The 21,020-nt window shown below is 42.7% G+C and overlaps 1 protein-coding gene across 1 annotated transcript in view; it reads right to left on the bottom strand.

The window, feature by feature from the left end:
• SEMA5A (semaphorin 5A) overlaps positions 1 to 21,020 on the bottom strand; it is a 364,913-nt gene that overhangs the window by 168,481 nt on the left and 175,412 nt on the right. Inside the window, exons 5-6 of the mRNA XM_029941086.1 lie at positions 11,847 to 11,909; positions 1,042 to 1,140 (exon numbers count right to left, since the gene is read on the bottom strand). Of these exons, the coding sequence (XP_029796946.1) occupies positions 1,042 to 1,140; positions 11,847 to 11,909 (162 nt within the window). The remainder of the gene's footprint in view (positions 1 to 1,041; positions 1,141 to 11,846; positions 11,910 to 21,020) is intronic.

Genomic DNA, 21,020 nt, shown 5'->3' with positions numbered 1-21,020 from the left:
CTATGGGCAAATGTATCACTATAAGTGAATTAAAATGTTCTGAGTAGCCCAAAACCATGCTCACAGGTAAGGATGCATGCTATTTTGGACCACACAGCCCAAATTTCCAAGACAGTTCTATGTCAGTTTTCAGACAGACCATTCTGCATCTTGTAGGCATCTATTGTGAACCCAGTTTCTCAAATGCTGGATTCCCAACCACTCATTGAACGAGAAAAGTTCCTAACAAAACGGGGACCAGATAACCACCACATCAGGTAGACGTGAGGGCTAAATAACCAAGCAGGTGCAAGGCGTTTAGAACAGGGTGTGACACCAAGGAGCTCTCTCTGTTCTCCCAGCCGTCCTCCCTATATTTCCAATAACGGAATGTGAGCTCGAGAATAGTGGTGATGATACATTCAGGCTTTGAGAGGAAATTAACATGATGGCATCTCTTCACTGTGCTCCCTGCGGAACATCAAACTAATATTTTGAATTAGGAAGACTGCACGTGTGCTCTGACCTATAGATGTCAGATGTGGATGCCAGGAACTCCCTGCCATAAGGACAAGTTAACAGGCGAAGGAAGAGGACGGGATGGGACTTCGCTTTGCCTAGGGCTTCATTCTTTCATTCACTTGCTATCATTTTTTTGACACTGCTCTCATCCAACTTGTAAATTCTATTTTCTTCCTTTGGATTACACTCTTAAGGCCATTTTATATACTTAGCGGTATCTCTATAATAAATCAGGATAAATGAAAAGTATGTTGAGGAATCGTGTTCAGGATCACTGGTGGGGAAAAAGCTGATAGAAATGGTTTAGAAACATATTTACATTTAATTAAACAAGTTATAGTTGTGTTCGGCTCTTTATATCATGGATAACGTGATTAGTAATAAATCAATACATTGAATATTTATTCAGTTTGAAAACTGTTTTTTTTAATTAAAAAATGACTCCTTAGTGAATAGAAATGCACATAAAACTGCAGTTTTAATGGAATGTTTGGATCTTCCCAGAATTCAGTTCTGTCAAGGCTCAAGATGAAGACCTACCGAGCGGTTGCTGCAGACAGGAGTGAAAGCATTGGTCCCACAGGTAAACAACCGGTCGCCACCCACCAAAAGCACCCGGATGTAGTTCTGACATTCCTCCTGAGAAGAAAAAAAAAAAAAGAAAAGAAAGAAAAACACAAGACACTTTAACAAGTCCTAAGCACCAAAGAAATGGCTAATCTGAATATATTTTGATTGGCTAATAAATGATAATCACTAAAGGGAAAAAAAAAACCCATCTTAGATATTGACCAAAAAAATAACAACAAAACTGTTAAATAATCTAACTTTCTCTACCTGCATACTACTTGTTCAATAGGAGACATTTCCGAAGATAAATAGACACTCAATTAAAACCTCAAAGCATGTGTCTTCTTTTGATGAATGTGATTTCATTTTGAATTGTACATGTTAACAGTTCAAACCTTAAATCACCTTTGACATGCATTAGGAGAATAAATAAAAGGAAGCTGTCAGATGCTGCTCATGAAACAGTGTCTTAGAAAACTTCTCCAGAACTTTGAAAATAAATGTTACAAATGCTTCTCCAAAGGGAAGGGTCACATGTGAAACTCCATATACAAATTGCAACAAGTTTTACATAAAGTTTTCAAACTGTTGTTACCAATGTGGTGAGAATTTATAAACATTTTGATTCTTGATGCAGAAGTAAAAATGTAACTAATAAGGAAAAGATGTCCAAAAGAAACCCCATGCTGTGTGTTGACCCAGAGTTGAATATGTTTTGTGCTTGCAAAACATGCATAGAAACCCTGGGGCATGGTCATAATAGTGCATGGACTTCTGAGCTACTAAGCTCTTTATTCATTCAGCTAGCATTTGCTGATTAGATAGTGTGTCCTAGACACTGTGCTAGAGGTCACACTCTAAACACTTTGCAGAAAACAAAAATGCAGGGCCATAGCAAGCACTATGGATCTCACCAGAGGACTGGATATTACTGCCTCCAGAGGGGAGGGCAAGGGGAGAGATGCAGGGAGACTTCCCAAAGGAGGTGACATCTAAGGGAAGTTTTAATGGAAGAACAGAATTTAGTGAGGCTTCCTGGAGGAAGTTGCACGTGACACTTGTAGGGTTTCAGTGACCTAAGGGGGAAAAAAAGACATTTCAGGCAGGGGCAGTGGACCATGCTCTAGCGCCGTGGCTAGACTAAGCATGGCACTCTCACTGTGTGGAAGAGGTAGCATATAACCCGGGGGAGCCTGACACGAGCCAGCTGTGCCCCATGAGTGTGGTTTTTACTCGGAATGTGAAGGGATTCATCATGGGCTTACACTGCATAAAGTCTGGCCTTGATCCAATGTTTGTGGTTGAAGGGCCACTCGGGAATCCATGTGAAACCTAAGCTTGAGATGGGCAGATTACAGTTCCAGAGACAGGTAAGGAAACCACTTCTTTGACTGGGTCCCTTGTCATTCAGTGCCTGGACGGGTGGGAGGTTTAAAGGGGCAAAGCCAGAATGCAGTGAACCAACTGGAAATGGTGAGGAGCCCACCAGGTGGACAGGGCAGGGGCTGCATGATCCCCGACTGCTTGAGTCACATGCTGCCCCACATAAGAACCCCTGCATTTACCGGCACAGCAATGCTCTCTCTCTTCAATCAACTGGAACCCCGATCTCCACCGGGGGTTGATTTGCCATAACTCAGTTTGCTCGGTGGCCCGGCCATGAGGATGTTGAAAAGAGCTAAGTTTTGGGATCTCCTCTCTAATGGTAAAGTGAAAGGTCAAGGGAAGATAATTGTCCTAAGACCATGACTAGCAATAGTGGCAAAAGATCCCTGCCTGCTGATCTGGACATACCTTGGGGGGTGGGGATAATGAAAGATCTAAGTTAAATATCAGAAGAATTAAGAAATGGATATGAACAGTAGGCAGTAAACTGGGTAACTGAGAAAGGTATGTCAGATGAGGAAGAGGCTTGTTCTGTTCTGTTTTTAGGACTAAGGAAAGAGTTCCAAAGAGAAAGCGCAAAACAAGACTTCAAAGAGCCACATGGTTATCCATCCATTCCTAGGCTCAGGGAGCACGTGGAAGATGAAGAGGAGGGTCTCGGAGGACTGCCCACATCAGACAGCACAGGGACATGGAAGTGTGCAAAGATAAGATAAAGGCAAGTGTGAAAAACTGAAGCCTCAGCATGTCTGAGGGAGATTCCCAAACAAACAAACACAACCTTGGAGAACACGGAACATGAGCCGAGAAGACTTAGTGTCCTAACAGATAAAACAGACACAAACTTGACACTGTAATCAGTATGAGATGGAAAATTACAAACAGTGGAGAGAGGTGAGGATTTTGTTTGTTCTTTGTTGTGCTTTTGACATTCTTTCAAGAAGGAGTCAAGATGTAAAATAACTTTTCTGTTGTAGCTTAAAGAAGAGATTGACACAATGTAGAATGCACCCAAACAGCCGAGGGTACGTTATTCCAAGATCCCGACTGAAAATGATGCCTACAGATCAGTGGAGAGAAAGCAAGTGCCTCTAATCAGCTATGGGAAGGGAAACAATCAGGGTAACGAATGGATGTTTATCTTTATCTTCCAAAAGAAAGACAAAGTAAAAATAGGACTGGAGGTCATTAACACTCGTGAAGGACCATCACGACCCTGATGGAGTAGGTTAGGGAATGTGATCACCAGCCTGTAGAAGTGGGCCAGAGAGACAGGGCACATCCAACTCATATTTTTTTTTAATCTTGGAAAAAAGTAAATGGGTGGGGGGAGCACCGTATCATTTCAACTGGAACAGAGAATTGTAACAACCTGTGCCTGTAACCAGGACCATGTGAGAATGTGCCTGGGCGCTCTACAGTCTCCGAATGGTCACGTGCCCATGGGCCACCGATCAGCTTCCCCTGCTGGGTGAGCACGTAAGGCAGGAAGGAGAAAGATGTCAGGGACCAACACGATCAGACATGAGGTCCCCACGTCTTGGTCTCAAGGATGGAGGGCAGAACCAGCCTTGGTGTAAATGGGACCTGACCACGGTATGTTCTAGACGAGCCCAGGATCATGCTGGGATGCACCATGTGGAGGAGGGGAGGGAGAAAGAAGGAGGTCTGCATGATCCCCAGTGAGGCTAGGACAAGGCATGTTTGACCCTTGTGTCCGATAAGAGGAATTTTTGGAGGCAAATGTACATCTGTGTTTCTTCACTGTCAAGAGCTGAATTCAATTGCCCAAAGTCTGGCTCAGCTCAGCTCACAGCCTCTCTGCTCACATTCTGTTAAAAGTCAGCTCATGATTAATTCACAGACTGATTCAACTGATTCTAGAAGCAGGTTGGATGTGAATCCTAAACAGGTAAGTGCATTTGAGACAATGTTTTGTTTTGCTTTGTTTTTTAAGAGAAATTGGCATAAGTTCAGACAAAAGAGAAGTAGAAAATACAGGAATGGAAGAAAGTAAAGGCGCTTAGCTTTTAAGCACAAATATGTTTAGGAATCAGAAAGTCAGAATTACCAATGAAAGGAAATGGCCCAAGTGCCAGGCTCTGTAATAATCAGTCTCCTGCTATTGGTGAGCCTAAGACCCAATTTCTCCCGCGGAAAATCTCCTTCCTGGTGGATTGCATTGTGGGACATAACTACACACGTGGCCGTTTTGTGGGTTATCTAAATGTTCTAGAAATACTACTTGTTTTAAAGCGCTGGCTTGATGTAGAAGTCCTGTTAGGAGATTCTGTTATAAGTTTGTCTTGTAAATCAACATATCTAAATATCTTTGAGTTTTCTTTTCTCATCTAAGAATTTTTTTTTTGTTTATCCCACTTCTGTATCGTGAAAGTGGTTTAAGGGAATTTAATGAGTTCTGGTCTTCCAAGAAGCCATCATGGTCATTTCCAAGGCCACTCGCAGCCCACCATCACATGGCTTCCATTGTTGAGAAGGAGGGTGGTCTATCTACATTTTGACAATAACACTTGAACACTGAAATGACCCATGTGTACCTGCGATCCACAGGCGGGTCAGCCTGTCCTTGACTTTGAAGTAATTCTTTTGTTTTTTTTCTATATTTTTATTTTAATAGTTTATCGCCAAGTTAGTTTCCACATAACACCCAGTGCTCTTGCCCACAAGTGTCCCTCCCCATGACTGTATTTGAGTTGAGAGCTGGGAAGCATAGTTGCTGACTCACTAGAAGAGTTTTGGAGGTGGAGGCAGGCCAATGCCAATTTGGTCTCAAGGACATGTGGCCCTGACCCCAGGACAGAAAACACACGGTTTAGGACCATTTTTAAATGAATTAACTGGTTTCACATTATAGCATTTCATCATTTTCCCCCCCAAAAAAGATATGTCCTGCTTGAAGAAGGACTGCACTTGTATAGAGAGATGACCAGTAAACAGGGTGGTGTCTCAGCAACACGCAGCTCATGGCTGGCCCATCAGTGTTAGGAGGGGGGTGAGGGCTGGAGCCTGGCCATGTCCGTGCTGATCACGGTGCTCCCACTGAAAGCAGTATCTCTCTTAGTGATGCGTCCCCTTTGCAAGCATCCTGGGTGCCACAGGACAATTTATAGTAACTGTACATGCCTCTCGTTTTCAATGGAGACTTACTGAAAGTCAAGATTACCAGGTGAATCTTGAGAAATTGTATCATCCAATCAGATGTGTTTACATACATACACATACATGTGTGTATGAGACCTATATGTAAGGCATATGTGTGTAAGAGACACATGCATTACACATGATATAGCTCCATACAGATTACAGAAGTTTAAAAGCTATTTATTTTATTTTGAGAGAGAGAGCCTGAGCAGGGGAGGGGCAGAAAGAAAAGGAGAGAGAGAGTCCCAAGGAGGCCCTGCACTGTCAGCACAGAGCCTGGCATGGGGACTGATCTCACAAACCATGAGATCACAACCGGAGCTGAAATCAAGAATGGGATGCCCAACGAACTGAGCCACCCAGGTGCCCCCAGAAATTTAAATAAATATATGGACATGCTATTATATCTATATTTTATATACAGATGCACATACCTATAAACACACAGATCTAAATAGACACATTTGTACATGAATATATAACAGCCTGCCCATTGTACGGTATATAATACATAAGGTATGGACATATGTAAGTGTATTTATTATACATATATTTACATGATGTGACTATTTTCAACTGAACGGACTCCATGGAAAACTTGTTGGGGACACCTCAATTTAAAGGAAAAAAAACAATGAAACTTGCACAGAATCTATACAGGTTGTTAGCATCTCACCCAAAGAATCCTCAATTTTTGCACAATTTCATGGAAGAAATTCAGGTCGGTAGTGTGCTGCACGCATCAGCTCAAGAATTCCAAATGCAGGCTCCTGAGTGAGAAGGTCCATGGGCACCCACCCCCTGCCCCCGCGTGCCACCAGGTTCGTGGGCACAATGGTGTCACATTTCCTTCCCTGTCCTTGCAGACAGGACAACTGGACAACGTGGGGAACAGAGCTGCAGGGAGAACCAGACAGAGAGCCCTGGACTCCAATCAGAACTCTCCCACTAAGTAATTCTAGCAGCTTGATATTGGAGCACTGCAGCTAGATCCCGGGCAAGACAACTCTGAGAATCATAAACTCCCACATGCACACCAAGCAGCTCCTCACCAACCCCCCCTCCCCCGCCCACAGGCTGGGCAGTTCCCGCAGGGCACGGCAGGAAGGGCTGTTGGGGGACACCTTGCTACCCCAGACAGATGGGGACCCGTGATGGAGCAGAAGGGAGTCGCCTGTTTGTGTTTAAAATAATAGTTGTTTAAAAGACATTTCAATAATTCTTGAAGCCGGTTTCCATACTGGTATTTCAGAAAAAAAAATCCAACAGATTTTGATATTCAAAGTTTGAGGATACAGAAAAACAGGTTTTTCGTCCCCTTTTAACGCATGAAATGTGTGAGTCGTTGTAGGTGACGTCATGCTCTTTCCTCAAAGTGAGCTGAAAAATTTTTTAAGTTTATTTATTTGAGAGAAAAAAAGAGAGAATGAGCACAACCAGGGGAGGGGCAGAGAGAGGGAGGGAGAGAGAATCCGAAGAAAGCTCTGTGCTGTCAGCTCAGAGCCCAATGTGGGGCTCGAACTCAGGGAACTGTGAGATCCTAACCTGAGCGGAAGTCACATGCTTAACTGGCCAAGCCACTCAGGCACCCTGAAAATTTTATAAATACACCTGGACTCAAACCTCACAAAGAACTGGCAGCCTCAGTACCTCCTTTCTCTTCTAAATGGGCCCAAATCAAAGACTGGGTGACATTTTCTTGACCTGAGTCCGTGAACTGTCAGCTGAATGGACGACTCATGAAATGGTGCCCGTGTGGGCCCCAGCAATGCCGGGGAGGTGGGGAGATGGGTCACCTTCCCTGTCCCCTGCCCTGCAGCCGGCTGAGGAATGTTCCAGGCAGAGCTGCGAGTGGGCCCGGGGAGCACCACCCGCGCCTGGCTTGCCGGCCCTGCATAAACTGTGCGGGGCCAGACCACTGCTCTTGGGGGAGAGAGAACAACAATGTATTCACTCGAAATGGCTGGCATTTTTCTCATTTTCCAGATGTCACATTTTGCATTATTCTTTTCATTTCGGGGAGAAGGGAAACTTTGTAAGTCTGTGTGAGTTATCATCACACCACTGCACAAACAAAACATATGAAATCGCTGAATTCTTGTTTCTAAACCCAGAAAAGCCTGAGTTCTGCTCCCCCAAGTAGATGTGACAAGAGTCCCCCTTCATGCATGACCCCCCAGTGGATGCCTGAAATCACGGTTAGCACCAAGCCCTAAAGGTACTTATGAGTTTTCCTATATGGACAGGGCTATGATAAAGTCTAATCTGCAAGTTAGGCACAGTGAGAGGTTACAACAAATAACACAATACGACAATTACAATTATACACTGCAGTACAAGTTTTGTGAGTGTGGCCTCTCTCTCTGTCCCTCAAAATATCCTATTGGACCGCAATCATCCTTCTCCGGATGGTGTGAGATAAGATGCCTAGAGATGAGAAGGGAGGGGAAGGGTGCTGGGTGGCTCAGTCAATTAAGCGTCTCACTTCGGCTCAGGTCATGATCTCACCATTTGTGGGTTCGAGCCCCGTGTCAGGCTCTGGGCCTGGAGCCTGCTCCAGATTCTGTGTCTCCGTCTCCCTCTTTCTCTCTGCCCTTCCCCCGCTCACACTCTGTGTCTTTCTCAAATATAAATAAACACTAAAAAAAATTTTTTTTAAAGTACCAGCAATGCTAAATGAGAGAAACGTGCGAGGGAAGGAGAAAGAAGAGGCTGGGTGTCCTTCTGCTCTCCCTGCCCGAGGACAACCCCCTGCAAGGCTGCCTAGGCCGGTGCCTCTACTAACCCTTCATGTTATTTTTGCACGTGAACTTCTACTGCACACAGTTCAGCCACACAATCGAATTCCATTCCAGCTGAGCACACACTGCTCACGAGTGCATCTAGGTCTATCAATATACTTAACACAACCTGGAAGAACGCACCATCTCTCCTAAAGGCCATGGCAGTTGAAATTTATCCTCATCTGGGTTAATACGGTTTCTAAAAAAAAATCCCATCTACACGTGCTGTTTGAATCAATTTATAACTACGGAGAAGTGCCGTTGTTTTTAACCCATTAAAACGAGACACACATGGATTGAGGCTCTGATTTCATTGGACAGTCATTTGCCTTCTGTGTTCTAGAGAGCTCAGCCACAGACAGGCATGATTGACCCTCATGTCAGTCAGGGCCCATCACCTAATGGAATGAAAGACGGCCTTTCCTATTCACTTCTGATTTTCACTTGCCTCATTTCCAAGCTCCAAACAACCCGTGATCATAGCTTTAGGCAAAACGTGGGTCAGTTTTGATTCAGCAGAAGCAATTTTTCACTCCAAGTAGTAATGACCCGCTAGAAAAAGGCTACCACATTCATTCTTATAAAATTATTGATTCATAGACTCTAAGCAGAAAAATGTTGGCTACATTAATAATCAGATGTTTTTCTTAAACACATAATGGACACAAGGAGACTGATGGCCAGAGAGGGGAAGGACATTGATATTTTTAAAATTATTTTTAATGTTTATTCATTTCTGAGAAGGAAACAGACAGAGCATGAGCAGGGGAGAGGCAAGGGGAGAGGAAGACAAAGAATCCTAAGCAGGCTCCAGGCTCCGATCTGTCAGTACGGAGCCCAACGCACAGCTCAGACCATCCTGACCTGAGCAGAAGCTGAATGCTTAACTGAGTGAGCCACCCAGGTGCCCCTGGAAATTGCTATTTTTGAAAAAGTCTGAAATAAATGAATGTGATCTAGATGCAATAGGAGAACCACTTGAAATGGACCATGTAAAAGTTGCCAATACATTCACCATTTGGGGAAATACGGTAGAGATTCTTCATGACGTGTCAGGATCTGGCAATGTCTGAAGACACTTTTGGTTTGTTTTTGGTTGTCCCGACTGCGTCAAAGGATTCCTCGCACCTAGTGGTGACACTACCAGGGACACTACCCCACGCTCACAAGGAACAGGGCATACCCCACAGCTAAGAGTGCTCGGCCCCCGAAACATCAAGAGCGGGGAGGGCGAGAAGCCCTGAATTAATGTTCGCCACCCAGGTGTGGGCCTCACATAGGCGTGTCCTGGGCTCAGCAAGAAACCAGCTCAGGGCCACAGGGTGCACACACTGCTACTGACAACTGGTCTGGGGTGGGCATCAACAAGACCAGGGATTCCTGCAGAGAAAGACACAAATCCTGGGAAATAACTGAGGTGGCAGGGGAACACTTAAGATGGGGGTCCCTTGAAAGGGTAGGAAGGCATGGTCCCCTCCCAGGTCCGGCTTACACGCATGTTCAGAGACACGCACTGGAGCTGGTGGCTGGGTTTCCCCAAAATTGGACTGCGCTTATCGGTATGCCCACAGACCCAGAAGGAAGGAAGAGGAGAAGGAAGAGCCAAAGTCCCAGAAAAAGAGATAAAGACAGGAAGCAAAAGAAGGGAAAAGAAAGGAGAAAGCAAGAGGGAGAAGAAGGCATAGACAGAGACCCAGGAAGACACCTATGGTACCAGGCAAAGGGGACGCTGTGGGCATTAGAACCATGGAAAGAAAGACCAATGCTGTCTTCTAGGAGAAGGGAAAATAGTCTTGCTCCCCACTGCCCCCAGGTAGTTCTGCCTCTCCACAGCTCCTTCCTGAGCTCCCTGTGCTTGGGGGAGCAAGGAGCAATGCCTCACTTCCATAGTTTTACAGACAGTTTATCCAAGCTCAGTAAGAAGAATTCAGTAGTTACTTATCCTTTATTTTGTGGTGTATTTTAAGAGACAGCACTCCCATATTTTGTAACCTGGTGCTATCTTTATATCTTCTTGTGTCTCTGATGATTTATCTCAGAAGCATTTTCTGAGGGTAAAGATCTTTCAGAAAATTGCCTTCATCAATTTCTGCCTTTTTTCTCTTTCTTTGTCTCCGAGTATTTCCCTGGCTAAGATCACACCGTCTTCCTTCCTCTCTTTCTTCTTCCTGGTTTTCAAGTTTTAGAAAACCCAATGACTACGTTCGCTGAGACTGGCCTCCATGTCTGACTCTCAAGACCGTTAACTTGAAAGACAGAGAAACAGTCAATGAAAATGGGTAAAATAAAGTGTGTAACCGTCTTTTACAGATGGTGTGAGCTCTTTTACCAGTGCTCTCTCTATTTGCCATGGTTTCCCCAAGCTCTGGGCTCTGGGATCACATGGGCACAGGGAACCTTGCTGTTCTTTGTGTATCTGTTTTTCTCTCTAACACCGAGTGTGATTCACATTGAAGGGACCAGGCTCCAATAAAGTAAGACCGTCACTGTCAGAATGAGACATAATGAGCCCATGAGCCAGCTGCAAGAGAATTTCCTTGAGGTGATCCTGTATAACTTTCTCAGAAACAGATTTCCATGGATGGAGGAATTCTGCTTTTATTGAGCAGGCCAACTGTGCGGAAGCAGGTCTACATAGTACACAGTTGCTCAAGGAATGCATTTCCAAACTTGGCTGTAATCTGCTCTTTCCAGGGGTACCTGGATGGCTCAGTCAGTTAGGCATCAGACTCTTGATTTTGGCTCAGGTCATGATCTCCCGGTTCATGGGTTCAAGCCCTATATTGGGGTCTGCACTAACAGTGCTTGAGATTCACTCTCTCTGCCCCTCCCCTGCTTGTGCTATCTGAATGAATGAATGAATGAATAAATAAATAAATGAACATTAAAAATATAGATAGGTAGGTGATAGATAGATAGATAGATAGATAGATAGATAGATAGATAGATTAAACTGCTCTTTCCTTAGAAACTTGGGGATGCAGATTTTCATATGGAAAGAGATGGGGTACATAGAGGAGAGAGAGAGGAGTTTATTTTATAGATAGGTTAAGATGAAATTTATAAAGAAAACTCAAAATTTCTGATATAATAATTTTATTTATCAAATGGTCACTTTATGGAATTAGCTATAAGATATGATGGGGAGGAATCGAATGTTATTTCAAAAATTCGGGCCCATATTCTTCCAAATGATATCACCCCCAAGTGATTTCATATCATAGCCTGATCAGATCTGATCTTATATTCTAAATCCTTTGTGGAAACTGTCGTTAATCTTGATTTAATATTAAAGCTGTGAGAATCTACTGAGCATGTGTTCTGCATCTTGCTTTTTTCCAATTCACACGGCACTGTCATCAGGAATGGCCTTCACACTCCAACGGCTCACACATACTCCTTCCGGAAGGCGACCGCACCCTTCCACATGCCCGCGCTCCTTACCTTGGATTTGCCCTTACTGTAACACGCCTTCTTGGTGGCTTCATCACACCCCCACTCCACAGCCTGTAGGAAACACCAAAATGACAGCAACTGTTATGGGTCTGACTGAATACAAGGGAGAAAATAATAAGGCACCAGTAATGAGATCAGGAAATGTGGGCACGACATGGAACCAACCAGAATTTACACTGAATACCTGAAGTTCACTCATAGGAGCTTATATCTAGCTTTGAAATCAAAGCCTTTTAAAGGACCGGTCCCCAAAGTATTTGCATGTAAGCTGTCACAGTGTGATATTTGGATCCATCGCTGTGAGAGAGGGGCAGACAAGGGATGGGTGGCTACCCCTGAATTGATTGCTGAAAATGTCACTCAACTGAAATCACAGGATAGAGCCACAGCACACTGAGAAGAGACACCGAGCCACAAAACGATCTGAGCACTCATTTGGACATTTGTGTTTTCTCTTAATAGTACGTCATTTATCAACATTCAAAGATAATGGAGCAAGGATAATTTTACATATCCCCACTCCCAAGATCCATATATAAATGATGAATAGTCAATAAAGTAAACAGCTCAGGCAAAGAGCACATCTACCACTTCACCCGATGCCCATGATTTTCGTAATGTTAGTGGCTCTAACTAAACACTTAGAGCCACAACCCGTGGGTATTTTTTCCCACACTTGCCAAATCTGACTCGTAACAATCAGATTGATAGGCATACTTCCACACTGATGCGGACTCACAAAGGGCACCTGTGATTAGCTGGGGTAGAACACAGCGCTGATTTCACTGGAGGAAAGGATGCCTGCGCACACTAACCATCTATGTGCTGAGATTGTGGGTCATTTCGTTGAACAGATGTAAGCATCTGAGTTGTTTCTCTTTCGTCTTACTGTATGGAATATCGACTTGTGTTTCATTTTACCACTAGAGCTGGAATTTCCAATGAATTTAGGATTTCTGCAGAAGGAGTGAAATCATTACCAGAAGGAAAATTAGGCAAGGGACAATTTTTTGTTAATTTGAAGTAATGTCAGACAATATAGTAAACTAAGCCAAAAATAAGTTACTGTCAAATATTATGAAGGAGAATGAGGGCTTCAGTCTTCCTTCTAGGAGAAACATATTTTTCAATTGTTCTACACCTGGGAGAGTTACAAAGTAACGACAGAAGCATAATCTAGTGTCGACTGTCCTCCAAAGAACATTACATAACAGAGATTAAAGCACAAAACACTGCAATTTGTACAACTTACTTCCTTGGCAAATATGACTCCATAACAAAATTATTCTAAAGAGAATGCTTTCCATGTCTCTAGGGTAGAAACAATATTACAACTGTTTCCCCTTGTGAAGACTTAGTGATTTTTGTCAGTGTCAACATCTGAGAAGAGAATTCGTTAATTCTTTCTGTGATGTCTTCCTGTTCATGATTTTAATGGCAGGCCATGAAGCCACAGCTAGTCAGCACCTGATGCAAGCAAATGACTCGAATTCCGTACTAGTATGACAAATACTTTCATGGAAGGAGAGGACCCCTCCCGAGAAGAGATGAGGGTTTCACATGCACTTGCAGATCTGTGTGTCCCCACGAGGCTCACCTAAAAGAAGTGTATTACCGCTACTCTGAGTGGACCTTTCTTAGATGTCTTTATAAAACTGAGACTTTGTTGTTTGTATTTAAATAAAGATATCCTTATTTCTGCCCTTACTTCGACTCAAAACAGAACTGATAGACTACAATACGTTCTTTAACAAAGTGACCTTATTACAGCTTTGACTTCCTGTCATCAAGGGGATTTACTTATATAGTTACCAGGACAACCACACAACCAAGAGCTTTAGATAAAGAGGCACTCGTAGGGGTTCCTGTTAGTCTAGTGATTTTGTGAAAGTTAAATAGTAATTTTCTTTTCTGTGAATGTAAGACCTACAAGGAACATGGTTAGTGCGAGGGTTGCAAGGATACTTATCACACGCCATCAAAATTGTTCAAATCCTCTTGCCGAAATGGCAAACAAATACTTTTCCCAGTCTGCTTAATGCCCAGGTAGCCTTTGTATTTTCAAGATAAATATTGGCCAAGGATTGGAAGGGGAAAGTAATAGAAAAAAGAATGAGAGTTTTCAAAAATATTTCATTACGTTATCCAGTTTAGCAAGAAAGAGAACTTGCTCTCACAAGCTGATTAGACCAATAGAAAATAGGATGAATCTTACAGATTTTTTGGAAGACAGTTATTAAAAGTAGCAAAGTTACTTGAGGCATTTTTATTACAGTATAACTAGTTTTCCAATAATATTCGAATCCAGAATTGATTGAAGACCATGTCTACATAGCTTTTCTGTTGATTCACTTCCTACCTCAACAGAGGACAGGATAGACAGGATTTATATGAGGAATGGGCTGAGCTACCTCTTGTAAGGTTGGATAAATATTACTGGGTGTCACAGAACTTATCAGAGAATGCAGAGGGAAAACCTGCTTTTTCCAGATTGGCCTAAAATAGAATGTTCCTCATTAATCCCACCGTGGCTTTCTATGCCCTCAGTGAAGTAGACTTTACCTATTTGGCCACTTCATAGCTGTGGCGGGGGGGGGGGGGGGACAAAAACAAACAAACAAAAAACCCCACCACTTTAATTAGAGAGGAACAGAATAGAATAGAACAGAAATATCAGTAGAATCCTCCCGTACCAGAGTTTATGTCTCCAAGTTACTCATTCTGTTTGAAATCAAATCTTTTTAAGCAAGTCATAACTTTTATTCCACAAGATTTGTTCTAATCAATTACATTTCTCCTAATCAAGCCTTCTCACTCTATTCTCAAAGAAGATTCTTTGTTATTCTTTCACGCATCATAATTTTGGAATAAATCCCACTACCGATTTGTGAAGCCATCTTTCCAGTTGACTTCCTTTTAAGACACTTACCCAACTACACAAACCTATCTTTATGGCAGTCAAAACAATTGTGAAGGCATTAAACATTCTACGCTTCAGATCTCTGTACAGCACTCATGATCTCCTTTCCTGAATCATCTGTGTGTGTGTGTGTGTGTGTGTGTGTGTTTATTTAATAGTTTACTGTCAAACTGGTTTCCATATAACACCCAGTGCTTCTCTCCACACGTGCCCCCCACCATGACCATCACCCCCCTCCCTCCCTCCCCCTCCCCTTCAGTCCAGGGTTCCTTTTCAGTATTCAGTAGTCTCTCATGATTTGTGTCCCTCACTCTCCCCAGCTCTCTTTCCCCCTTCCTCTCCCTTAGGTCCCTTAGAGGGTGTCATGCTAAGTGTGTGTGTGTTTTAATCTAATTTTTATCATCTCTTGTCTTTTTCTATCTCACAATAGCCCTATAGAGAAAAAACCTTCATTCTCTTTTCCGTTCTGCATTTAATCTTCATTATATTTTTTGGCAGCCAACACGTAGCAGTAATATAGTGGTTCGTGGATATCCACAAGGCTATACAGACTAGGCAAAGAGTGTGAGCCATCTACATCTTGAAAGACGTGAAGATTCCTGTTTGTGGAATGGTTTGTTTTGTTTTGTTTTGCTTATCCTGTAAATGCACATCAGTGACATCTGTGCCATTCAATTACTTACGGATTCACTTTATGTGTACACAGTCATTGTCTCTTTCAGGTAATACATGGTAAGTAAGGACCGATGGAAGAGAAACAGACAGATACAGAATATTTGCGCACACTAGCTATTCGTTTATGATTAAATATAACTGTCTTCCATCTATCTGGACAGCACTTGCTAAATGTGAGCACTCCACGGTGGTCATTTCCACTGTAGCAACAGCCGTGTTCATCTCAGATCCAAGAATACCCTGGAACTCACAACACCATCAACTTTCAAGAAAGCCACAGTGCTACAGACGGATGGAACAGGAAACAGAGGAGGTTTGCAGAAAATCATTTTCTACCTGCAGAAATCCTGGGGGTGTAAGGAAACATGACACAAGCCATTCCTCACCGTGATGCACATACACATGCTCCAGTTATGATAAACGGAGCTCGGCGCTCAGGAGTAGATCAGATGTGGGAAAGAAAAAAGATTGGCTCTTGCTCTGTACACATTACATACATATAAGTCCACAGTTCTCAGAAGTATATAAACAAAGCTGTGTATTATCACATTCTGCAGCAAAAGACGTTAATTAGACAGGGACCAGCAAAGGCAGATACTTTTCATAAAAATGAAGAGAAGAACATTCGAGGCAGATGGGCCACTACTCCTCCAGCAGATGGCTTTGCTAATGAGATGCCGGCAAAAGATAACATTAAAAAAACACTAGTTTAATTACACAGTGCCAAAAATTAACAACCACCTGAGGGCTTTTCTTTATACATTGCATTCGTATTCTTATATCATGGATTTCTGTGAAATGCTGGAGAATGTTAAATCGTGGTGGCAGCTATAAACACATTGCCGGAGAATGGGAGGCCATATCCTTGTTCAAAACAGAAGCGAAACACAAAGGAGTCGGAGCTTGAAATAACTGTGATTTTTATGTAACTTGAATAAAGTTTTAATCCAGTTGTCCTTAAGCACAGACATGCTCCCTAATTCTCTTTCGTGGCCACACATGACAGGTTCAAAACAAGTGGCACTGGAGATAGAATGGTGCGCATTGAAAGACACAAAGGGGTGAACAGTTCAGTCATTCTGGAAGGATTTGTTCAGCTTCCTCTGCCTTTACTTCTTAGCGTCTATTGTATGCATATTTGCTTTCAATGCTGATTTGTGGTGCACTTACATTTATGTCCACAGCAAATATAAGCGAGTCCTTTTCATTCCTACTGCTGACCTCCACATCAGAGAACTATAAGGGGACATTAGTCCTATTATCCAACTCCTGAGTTTTGATTCTCATTACACTGACATCATACAAAATTAGAGAAACAGCTTACTTTTGAAATCCCATAAAAACATGTTACTACTATTTTTAAAAACCTTATAGCAAAGCCCAAGATTTTCTTCCACGTAAGAATACCAAATCAAACTTACTGTGATAATTGCACAGTGGTGTTCCCAACTCATTAAATGCTCATTGAGCCTTCTGATTTTCACTGGATCTTTCTAAACTGAGGGCTATTTTGTAATTGGGTAGACAGTATATCAGATTCCTGGAAGCACCCTGGCATGGGTGGCATAACAATAGAAACTCATTCCCTCACAGTCCCCACAGCTAGAAGTCTAAAATCCAAGTGACAGGAAGGTTTCTCCTTCTGGAGTCCCCAGGGGACAGTCTGCTCCCTGCCCCCTCACCCCCAGCCTCTGCCAGTGGCCATCATCCCTGGTGTTCCTGTGGAACTGTCCTGACAGCCTCTACCTCCTTTTGTCCAAATACCCTATTCTTTTAAGGCCCTATTCTTAGATTAAGGCCCACCACAGTCCACAAAAACATCATCTTAGTTAATTACATCTGCAAAGACTCTACTTCTAAATAAGGTCATCTTCTTAGAATCTGGGTGGACATAAATTCTGGAAGGACAGTATGCAACCCGGTACAGAGAATGTGACATGAAAGTAAGCCTTTGCAATTGACAATTGATAGTACACAAATAAGGGTCATTGATTTGCTGGAAATTAGCTGCCAAATCTTAGGCAAAATACTGACAACAATTTACAAAACTCTTGCATTTTGTGAACTATAGAGCTGGGTGCTTTCTGTACATTTTCTTCAGCTCTATAATTTTATGAGAGAGATAACATTACTACAATATTCTGGATAAGGACATCAGTTATATAACTTTCCAAGGCCACACCAATAGTGATTTGGGACATCAAGATTTGAACTTGGTAACTTGTATTTTAGTCTGTGCTCTCTCATCCCTTTAGTTGCTAGCGTAAGTGACCCTCGTTACTGATTTTCATGGTTCTTTGTCCCACAATTTAGAGAAATGCATATTTCAGTCACACAAATTTGTGTACATCTAAGTTCAGAGCTGTGGCATCCAGTACATATTAACTAATCTTAAAGACATTGACTCCTTTGTCATGAGAGTATGCATTTTTAAAGCTCTGGACCTACTGATGGTCCTACTATTGATCTTAGGTGGGACATGATTCACTAATGAAACTCTAAGGTCAACAACTACATGGCCAAAATAAGACATATAAATCTTAGGTTGGTTTTGTAAAATTAAACATCTTGAATATGAGAACACAATCTATCCTTACAGCAATAGCAACATTGTACTCTTAAAGATGAATATTGCTGGGGCACCTAGGTGGCTCAGTCAGTTAAGCAGCCGACTTCAGCTCAGGTCATGATTTCACAGTTCGTGGGTTCGAGCTCCACATCAGGCTCTGTGCTGACAGCTCAGAGCCTGAAGCCTGCTTCTGATGTTGTGTTCCCTCTCTCTCTGCCCCTCCCCCACTCATACTCTATGTCTCTCTCAAAAAAAAACCATTAAAAAATGAATATTGAGGAGCACCTGGGTGGCTCAGTGGGTTGAGTGTCTGACTTTGGCTCAGGTCATGATTTTGTGGTTCCTGAGTTCAAGCCCCACCTTGGGCTCTCCTCTGTCTTCCTCTCTCTATGCCCCTCACCTACTTGTGCTCTATCAAAAATAAAAACAGAACATTAAAAATGAATATTGAAATACCATCCTTCCTCTGCTACAGCCCTGCAGAGGACCCTTCATCCTTCCTCTGCTACAGCCCTGCAGAGGACCCTTCATTTACCTAGAGTAAAAGTCAAAGCCATCTGGAATATTGCACCATATCTAGTCACTTATTTTCTCTCTATCTGATTTCGTTCTGCCCTCTACCCCACACTCTGTTATGGGAGACATGGGTTTCTTGGTGTGGTCCTCAGACAATGCAGACATGTCCTATATGGCCTGTGCACCAGCTAGTCCCACTTTCTGGAACACCCTTCTTCCAGATACTTACCTAGCTAATGCCTGTACCTCCTGCTTATATTTGTTCAAGTGTTATCACCTTACTAGGGCCTTTCTAACCACCAATCCCCACTAGAAGACAAGCTATATCTGGGCAGGCATCTTGCCCTCTTGGTTTTGTGTCCCCAGCGCCAACAACAAGGCCTCACATACAATAAGACTCAGAAGACACTTGTTGAATTAATAAATGAATATAGAATTCTCTATGCCCACAGCCTTGGAAGTGGCTCCAGGGTACCTTGACAGCACCCCACCCCCCAGGGTGTGGAATGGGCACGTGACGTGTTGGAGTCCTTAAGTTGGTTGGGCGAGCCCACAATGCACTGTACTTCTGTGGCTAATGCCTCTCAAGGATTCCCCCCCACACACAAGCGCTTCACTTTGTCCTGGCAGTGGGAAGAGGGCTACAGAGGCGCCTGCTCTGTAATGAGAAACAGGAAGGACTAGGGCAGGATTTCCACACTACTTCAGCAGGAGACTCATTTCTTTTTTATAATTTTTTAATGTCTTTATTATTTTATTTTGAGAGACAGAGACAGAGAGCGAGTGGGGGAGGGGCAGAGAGAGAGGGAGACACAGAATCTGAAGCAGGCTCCAGGCTCTGAGCTGTCAGCACAGAGCCCGACATGGGGCTCGAACCGACGGACTGTGAGATCATGACCTGAGCCGAAGTCAGACACTCAACCGACTGAGCCACCCACATGCCCCTAGAGACTCATTTCTTTAAGTAAACCCTGAAGCATAATCCGATTTCAAGTAAATTCTTATGCCTGACCACATATAAAAGGCGGTGAAAGTGGCCTTTACCAAATTGATGCTGTAAATGCCAGGGGTACAGCCTTAAATCATCAGTAAAATGTAAGAACAAATGACCACTGAGACTCACAGCACTTGGTATCCAATTATGTCCATATTTTGTTCTGGTTTTCTACTTTTGAAATAGTCCTGATTTATACAAATTAAATAGTGATAAATAAGGCCACCTTTGAATGTCAGTCAATGCGGAGTATAATGGAAATCATTTTATCCTATGTTCCCTGATAAACCAGGCAATCCAAGTAATGTTATAATAAAAGTTAATTCATCAAGGGTTCCCAAAGCCTCAACATTTTGTGTATTATGTACATTGGTGTAAATTATTTTTAAATAATAGACCTAAAACAGAAGGAATGTATAAAACCCTGAACGCCTCTAGAATCTGGGGCTCCAGGAAGCATTTGGTTTTAAGGCACCAGGTGCCTCTGATACCCGATTTAAATGGTGGGAATGGCCCTGGGGAGGGAGAAAAACAAAGGAATGGAGGAGAAGCCCTAATAATCCTACCCCTGAACATGGATAAGCCCCACTGAGATGATTTTGGGAAAAAAGTCCATTAGCAATGAGTCCAATATCGAAGGACATTATAATACATGGCATAATATCTTAAATTACAATAGACACTAAGGCCTCAAACAATTATTATACTTCAAAAATGGTCCTATTAATGAAAGTAGTACTGGAAGGTAAGCCTGGTAGAGAAGCTGTTTTGGGTTTCAAAAAAGTTATTTTCATGGGTCCAAGTGGAACTGGTTGGAGAAATGGCATATTGTGCGATTTGTTAACCCAACTGTAGTAAGGGGGAAAATCCAATTACTAGAAGAAGGACTATGTTTATATACAAAGTTCGTAAACTATTCATATATAAGAAACTCAATTCAAAGTCAATCAAGCATAGGATAAGAGTTACCACTGGAGTAGACTGACCTCCCAAGGACTTGCCTAATTTAACAGTTCCCAATGTGTTTGCTGGACGGGGGAGGGGGGGAACTGTTGCTTCTAATGTGGTATTTTCTTTCTGTATGTTTTTAAAACATACATTGTATAGATGATGCCACTCAAATATCACAGTATCTGTACCGGTCAACAGAGACTGTGATGTTCACTAGAAATTAAATAGATACATCACAGTCAAATTAAAATCAGATGTTACATCGGATGTAACGTTTATTCTGTGCCTGCAAAGAGGTGCCCCACACGGAATGAGCTGATCATAGAAAGTCATGAAAACCGTCAGACCAAGCTGACTGAGTTTGTTAAGACTAGTTGAAGATTTCTATGATGATGACATGAGGCCTTGCAAAATACAAATTAAAAAATAAAATAACGAATGAGCCGCATATTGGTATGGGTGCCTTGTGAGAGAAGGACCAACTCGAGAGACGAATGACTTACTACAATGAAGGTTGTCCTGCAAATGTCTTCGCAA

Source organism: Suricata suricatta, chromosome 6, assembly GCF_006229205.1.
Source record: "Suricata suricatta isolate VVHF042 chromosome 6, meerkat_22Aug2017_6uvM2_HiC, whole genome shotgun sequence".
NCBI classification, from domain to species: Eukaryota; Metazoa; Chordata; class Mammalia; order Carnivora; family Herpestidae; genus Suricata; species Suricata suricatta.
Note: the sequence above shows the minus strand (reverse complement) of the source record. Positions and strands in the feature narration are given on the sequence as shown.